General features: G+C 40.6%; 1 protein-coding gene across 1 annotated transcript in view; it reads left to right on the forward strand.

Moving 5' to 3' along the window:
* The first annotated feature begins 2,249 nt into the window (after positions 1 to 2,249).
* The window catches only part of LOC111872909 (ATP-binding cassette sub-family D member 3), a 66,941-nt gene continuing 61,163 nt past the window's right edge, over positions 2,250 to 8,027 (forward strand). Inside the window, exons 1-2 of the mRNA XM_023867186.2 lie at positions 2,250 to 2,735; positions 6,095 to 6,134. Coding sequence (XP_023722954.1) covers positions 2,626 to 2,735; positions 6,095 to 6,134 — 150 coding nt within the window. The 5' untranslated portion in view covers positions 2,250 to 2,625. The remainder of the gene's footprint in view (positions 2,736 to 6,094; positions 6,135 to 8,027) is intronic.

Genomic DNA, 8,027 nt, shown 5'->3' on the forward strand with positions numbered 1-8,027 from the left:
TATCGGCATTATCATCGACGTGTCAGATGACTGTGCTGCCTCCGTCGTCAGGGTAGAAGTGAACCTCAAGTTGGAGGCAATAAGTTCCTTCGAAATATTCAGAAATGTGTGACAGGCTATGCCATGTTACATCCCAGAAAGCTTTTCTCTTCTTAGCCATCGCCACAAGAATGTAAAATATCCGGTGTCATGTGCAGTCTTTGATGAGAGAAGCAGAAGGGAGAAGAAATTATAAATGTCAAATAATAGTTAACCTTCTTATCGACTGAGCTATTGTTTCCATCTCCAACACCTCCGCTGTGTTTACTTGAGCCTGATAGATGGTAGAACTGAAGAAAGCCGTCTTCTGGGATGTGGCGCCATGTAGAAATTGTGTTAACCGACGTTTCGGAGGAACATATCGCCTCCATCTTCAGGATAGAAGACAAGAAGAAATCCGCGAGCGAATCAGCTAGAGTAGGAGCAACAGACTGTGCACCTGCTCAAGCTGGTTCGCTCGCGGATTTCTTCTTGTCTTCTGCCCTGAAGATGGAGACGATATGTTCCTCTGAAACGTCGGTTAACACAATTTCTACACGGCGCCACATCCCAGAAGACGGCTTTCTTCATAGTCACCGCCATGAAAACCTCAAATCTTACATAGATGGTACCCACCTCATGACTCGTGGTACGCGGGTTCAAATACCCGGCGGAGGTCGTCGAATTTTTAAGTGCGGAAAAATTCAGGGAACAAGTCCTCCGGGAGGGACTTTAAGCTGTGTGTCCCGTGTCGTAACTTTACGGCACGTAAAAGAACCTCATATCCCCGAAGGGGATCACTGAGCCAAATTCCAGGATGTTTCCCGCCCAACAATAATCTCTAAGGCCTCTGATAGATGGGGGAAGCATTATAGACACCTCTAAGCAAGTGGCCGAACTCGGTTGCTCGGTGGGACTGATGGTACGCACCATTTATCGGTAGGGCAAAGAGACTGGAAGAATATCATAGAGGGAAGCACAATAGATCAAACTGGTCGCGGTGCATGGGGAAACCCACCCTCTCTAAATAACTAACTAACTACATAGATGGTAGAACTGTTCACGTGCCCAACGTTGCCAGCTAGCAACTACCACTGAACAGATTGCCTATTAATATTGCCATTTCCTGTATTGATACTTACATATCACGAATGTGCAACTTCGAATCGGTACTGTTCGCAACTCACGATCGCTGTTTACTTACAAAGATAAGAAGAAAACAAGTTTTCCCCCCATTTTCTCAAAACAAGATGTTTGGACAAATGCCGTCTTTCCCGGTATTTACCCAATTGTAACACACGAATACATGCGCCAATATAATTATCTCATAAGCTTTATTGTCTTATATGGATGGAGAAATGTAGAACGCATAGTCTGAATGGAGGCGCATGGGAAGCTATCAAGATTGTAAAGTCACCATGATTCCGCAAACGAGACTGACTGTGTGGGTTCTTGCAGTCTTACTGGAATAATACACACCTTCTAATCATATCAAGTTATCTTTTAAATTTGACATCTGGAAAGTTTAGGACAAATATCACCTGGATAGTTGCGTGTGAATTCAAGAACAGCTGTCCATTGACCCTTATTTACTTTCGTCGCAGTTTAACTAATTCTTACCTACCATAGATTTAATTTGTGTGCAATTTACCCTAGAACCACATTTAGACACGACTCCAGTGTAAGGTTGTAACCTTCTACTTTCCTACCCCTACTTCGAGATTTTATGCCACTCTTAAATAGATTATGGATTGAACAGTTTCTAATGTGACTGACACGTGATTGTGATTGATTGAATGAATGAATGAATGAATGCATAAGGAGTGGGCTGTTCCGGCCCTAGCACTGCGACTTTCAGTCATCTACTGTTCTTTCCCCTTTTTAGTTTATGGGGGGGGGGGGCGTCACGGCCGCGCCATTGCTTAAGCGGTTAGTCGCTGGCTTCCTACCGCGGCGGCCAGGGTTCGATTCCGGGCCTGGTCAAGTGGGATTTGTGGTGGACAAAGTGGCGCTGGGGCGGGATTTCTCCGAATACTTCGGTTACCCCTGCCAATCTTCATTCCACCAAATTCTCCATCATCATAATCGCCCGGGGCCAGTAGGCCAATCAGTGGCCGCCGTGCCGAATTGACCCAGTTGGACTCCACCCCCCTCCCCCCTAAGCGAAGAAAGAAACATGATGGGCGTCGTAATAGTCTTTTTGTTCCATACAGAACTGGCCCAGGTGACCAAATCTTAGATAAGCTGTAACTTCAGAGTCAAATAGGATGTGAGCATTGGGGATGATGCTGGGACTGTCTCGGGCGTCGCGGGATTTCGAACGTTGGGAATAATGACTTGTAGTTGTTGTGGAGTTGGTGTACCTGGTAATGATCGCGTGAAATCCATCAGTTGTAAACGTTCTAAAGGTTGTGAAGGTTGTGAAGTTCAAAGTCGAGACAGTAAAGAAGGGTATAAGTGTAACACTGCGTAGTTGACTGTGTGAGCAGTAAATGGATGTTAGTGGTTGTGCATTGTGTAACGAATGTCATTGACAACTGTTATTTCTAGACAATAAGTTGATTTAGGTAGAATAAGGTAGTATTGTAAGTGAATTAAAGTAACTTAATGGCACCAACGTTAAGTAAATTTGTTACGAAGAGAAATGTGGCAGGAGCAGTGTCAATTTCTTTGCTCTATTGGTTACTTCGCATGCGAAGAAACAGTAAAACAACAAGGTAAGGGGATATAGTTGCGCCTTTAATTTTTGTATAATCGTAGACTTAAAAGAGTTCTCCAAATGAAAAATTTGTCTGGTATCGAAGTTATATATTTGAACCATTTAAAGTGCCATTGTAGGTTTGAATCCAGCTTGGGGTATGATTGCATGTCAGGTTTGTTTTCAGTGTTTGTGTTAACGTTTATGGGTGGAGGCCTTCCAGTGGGCGAGTCCTAGCAAATTTCTGCAAGATTCGTAATTTCAGAGGGTAATTCAAATTTCAAACAACAAAGGATTTTTTCCATACATGCTGAAGAAGAAAGTGAATATAATATTATAATATGTAAGCCTTTGTAGCTTGCTAATGACCTGCTTGGGCCCTGATGATGGTAGAGAGATGTGCTGAGCAAATCATAATGTATTAAAAGAGTTTTTTTTTTTATAACTATACTCTGTGCCTTGTAGTTGATATAATTTGGCACCTGATTATGCAGTATGACACTATAGATTCCAACTCTAAAATATAGTTTTGTATGTGTGTAGAGATGAGTTTATAAAACAAAAGATTCTGAATGGAGCTGTAGCAGTCATTCCTGAATTTAATGTGGTCATTTGCTAAATATAATTTTGGTATTGGTGTTTTTCCCAGATATCTGAACTTTACCACCGTTTTGGAAAATTAATAGCTATCTTTTATTAGGATTTTCTTCTGCATTCTAGTGGTGGGACCTGAAAATAAACTTAGTTTTTTCTGCATTTACTTTTAAGCAAGCTTCATCACTATTGCCTACCAGCGCATATATATTCTTTATGGTATTTGTGTTTTCATCCACTAAACTAACATCATCATAGATTAGGAGCTGATGTGTCCTATTCAGTCTGAATCCCTTCTTATTGTTCGTTCTTTCTTTCTTTCTTTCTTTCTTTCTTTCTTTCTTTCTTTCTAACCCCCCCCCACCCCTCCAAGTTGTTTGTTCTGGAGCACGAGTTTAAAAGTAATGGTGACGAAGCATTTGCTTCTTGAAGACTGTTCTGGAAAGGAAGTATAATTCCATATACTAAATATAATGAATCCTGAGATCACAGCAGTACTAAGACATAGTTTTTGCTTGGACTCAATGGCTGCAAGTTCAGTATACTGATCATTATGATTTGGATTTCTTATCAACATTGTGAAACCATTTTGTTTAATATGGTGTGATGTGTCTTGAAACCGATCACAACAGGTACAAGTTACACATTACAACTTGTTAGTCTGTGGGTGTGTGCTTTCACAATCTCCTTCAGCACCTTAATACATGCTTGCTGACTGGATGGCTGCAAGTTCAGTATACTGATCATTATGATTTGGATTTCTTATCAACATTGTGAAACCATTTTGTTTAATATGGTGTGATGTGTCTTGAAACCGATCACAACAGGTACAAGTTACACATTACAACTTGTTAGTCTGTGGGTGTGTGCTTTCACAATCTCCTTCAGCACCTTAATACATGCTTGCTGCATATTATTATTCTTAAACTCTCACCTGTTCCACCCTGGCATAGCATGTGACCAGTCTGCAACTGTCATCTCATCAGACACATGAGAGATAAAACATCTGATGTTATTATATTTCTGGGCTCATATCTACCTCACTGGGTTGCAGGGAATTTTGTATTGATGGATTGCTTGTTTGTGGTTTGACTGGTTGTTCCTTTGTTGTCTTCCACAGTTTCAACATTCAGCATGCTGCCAAACTCTGTGCCATTTACTGAGCTCTTCTGTATACTTGTGTGTATTTATCATCAGCCTTGGTTGTGTGTCTTCTTCTGTACAGGCTTCTGAAATGCCTTGAAAAGTCTCTATAATTATAAACCCAACCACCTGGTCATTATGGGGATTTTACACCAAATATCCACTGTCAGGCAGGGACATCTATTGTGTTTTAGGATACTTGACCATAAAAGCCTGCCCAAAAATGAGTCTACAGGCTCCCCTGCTAAGGAGGCAGCCCCACATTGAGACTTTAGGTCAGATGGAGCTCTAGTCAGTGATGTTCACACTTGTCTTCATCATGCTGTTTTTTCTGTCTGGAAAACAAATGGACCAATACAGAGGATGACAAATGTGGGCACTGAAGCCATTGCTGAGGTGTGTCAGTCTGTCGGCTACATCAGGAAAGAGGAAGTTCGGCTTATCCTTTGGTTCGGGCACATTTGTCTGACATATGGGTGTCTGTTATACTCGTAAGGTGATGACCTGGCGAATGTTTGTACATAGTAGTTGTATGATGTCATTCATACCAGGTTACCCTTTTTGTTATGATGAAGAATGCCAAATCTTCTATTTATTTATTTATTTTGTCTCTATAGATCATTGTTACATGATGTAGGACAAGTCAGTTACTGTACATTGGCTGATTACAGTAAGGGAATGAAGTTACAGTACAGTTGTTTACATTAGATTACAGTAGATTATAATAGTTAAGAGTTCCTGTAGTGTGAGGTGGAATCCATATTAGGTCCCCTCAGCACATTGGCTTCCATATGTTCTGTTGTACCTGTACTGGTGATAATGCTTTTGGAGAATTTGATGGAATGAAGATGGTATGTTATGTGACATATTAGGAGATGATGTAGCTAATTTCTGCCATTCTTTTGTGGTATAGGAGTAGACAACTTTATTCAATTTTGTTCTTTTGTGTAATCATTTTATGTTATTGTTTTAAGATCTCAGTGCCCTATAGATAGCCTGTGTTGTTACTAGTTTTTCACTTATTAATAATGTCATGTATTTATGAGTACACATGGGGTTTGGATTGGCAAGTGGATTTATTGGAGTCTTAAAACTTGTAACTGCAAACAGTTATAGCACTATCACAATTTCACACATGTTACAAATGACTACAGTAATAGTAGTATAGTTATAACCACATAATAACCTTCACTAGCGGCATGTGCTTGACAAATGCCAGGTGGGGCTGGAGAGGAATATAACAGTAGGCAGAGAGAGTGGGACTCCATGAGCTCCAGCATCTCCCATCATCCATGGAAGTTCCTTCTATATATACAGAGTGTCCCAGGAGGAATGGACCAAACTTCGGGAGGGTGTTCCTTATGTTAAAGTATGCCAATATAACCCAAAACACCTATGTCCAAAGTTGAACGGTTACGGAGATAATGGCCAGAGAAGTGTCAAACTTTGACCGGCGTTGCACACTTGTTGATTACAAAATACATATTAAAACTGGCAGGAATATGTGGATTCTGTAANGGGTTATATCGGCATACTTTAACATAAGGAACACCCTCCCGAAGTTTGGTCCATTCCTCCTGGGACACTCTGTATACATAGTTTCACACATATTTTTTAGATACCAATTTATTTCTCTTTCAGAATCTCTGTGCATAGTGAAGTCCAGTATGTGGTTGGTGAAGTAAGTACTTTTTTTGTTTCAATTTAAGATATACCTTAGTCTGAAAAGTGATTGACAATGATTTCAGTTGCTGTTTTCACTATTACAGTGGAACCTCACTTAACGAGCATAATTTGTTCCAGAATATTACTCATAATGCGAAACACTCATTAAGCGAAACAGTTTTTCCCATATAAATTAATGTAAAATACTATAATGCTTTCCATGCCCAAAAAAATACTCAACAAATTTTATGTATAACGTTTATTCAAAGAAAATTTATATACATTGTTAAGGAGCGTGAATCATCTTCATCTTTTCTTCTATGCGGAATGAACCAACCTGGAATGTGGATTCAATTTGCAGAAAAAAAAAATCCATATGAGGAGCATCCTTTCAACATCATTGAGAATATGTAACTGTTGCATAGATATTCTTGTCACTCCCTTTGAAGCATCTGTCTCCTTAATCTTGTCCTTCTTCTTGAGGATAGTGCAAATTGTTGATGTACACCGATTCTATATGCATGCTAGATCAGCCACGCTCACACCTCATTCTTGCTTTTCAATGATTTTACGTTTCATTTCTACGGTTATTTTTATTCTCTTATGGCTGTCTTTTTGCAGCTTTTTCTTCAGGGACATTTTTGCAAGGGTTATTAAACTTTGCACAAAAAAATCACAAATAATATGTCTGAACACAAGTTTGGAAAAATGTGTGATCACAAGCGACACTTTAGCGGAACGAGTGCTAAACACAGACTGATGTAGCAAGCACACAATCCGGGACTTCCCTTCTTGTCACTCGTTAACACTTCGCAGACCGGATGCATAGGCTAGGCATTTGGGTTTTAAACGTGGCAGACCGGTCGCCTAGATTTAGGCTTTTAGGACACGTTATGTTGCAACACACTATTCCTCGCTCTGGTGGCCATGTGTCTGTAAAAGTACTGCGTAGCTGACCTTCGGAATGTTTGTTTTCCGAGTCAGCAACGTGACCACTCTCTATTCCCCTCTCACTCTAAAGAAAAGTCCCTTTGTTCAAGTCGAAGCTTCTATGTGTGAAGCAAGATATTCTCAGTGTCAACGTGGCTCAGAGACGAAAGCAGTTGAAGGCCGCACGAGCTCTCAGAGAAGAAGAAATCTGTGATTTGATCTCCGATGAGCTATCTGACTTGCCAACTGCTTCGTCTTCTGATAGTGAGGGCAGTGTCAGTGACCGTGACAGGAGCCCCCAATATATTGTGACCAGAAGAGAAAGTGAAAGTGACAGTGAGAGCTCCGATGAAAGTGCGAGTGCTAGCATTGTGGGGACAGCCACATGGGCTAAAGTGGACAAAACACCCACTTTGGGAAAGTTTACTGGTGATCCAGGGGTGAGACAAATGCCATCGGACCCCACACAAGTGTCTGAAGTAGCTGAACTGTTTTTTGAAGATAGTTTCTTTGACATGTTGTGTCAGGAGACCAACAGATACTATCTCCAACACCGTGAGGCTTACGACAGTACCTATAAGGTGTTGAGGTGGGTGGATGTCACTTCAGCAGAAATTAAAAAAATTTTTGCAATAATCATTCTAATGGGGTTTACAAAGAGGGATAATTTTAAAGACTATTGGTCCACTGATCCATTTTTAGAAATTCCCATTTTCGGCACACTCATGAGTCGTAAGAGATTTGAACAGATATGGTGTTTGCATTTCAGTAATAATGAACTGCAACCACAATCAACGGGCAGGCTTTTCAAAATTCAGCCCTTATTAGACTTTTTCGTTGAGAAATTTCAGACAGTTTATAAGCCAGAGCAGCAACTGTCTTTGGACGAATCTGTGATTCCTTGGAGGGGAAGGCTTCGTTTTCGAACGTATAATCCTGGGAAACTCACAAAGTATGGCCTACTTGTTCGTGTAGTCAC

The sequence above is a fragment of the Cryptotermes secundus genome, unplaced genomic scaffold (genome assembly GCF_002891405.2).
Source record: "Cryptotermes secundus unplaced genomic scaffold, Csec_1.0 scaffold407, whole genome shotgun sequence".
In the NCBI taxonomy this organism is placed as follows: Eukaryota; Metazoa; Arthropoda; class Insecta; order Blattodea; family Kalotermitidae; genus Cryptotermes; species Cryptotermes secundus.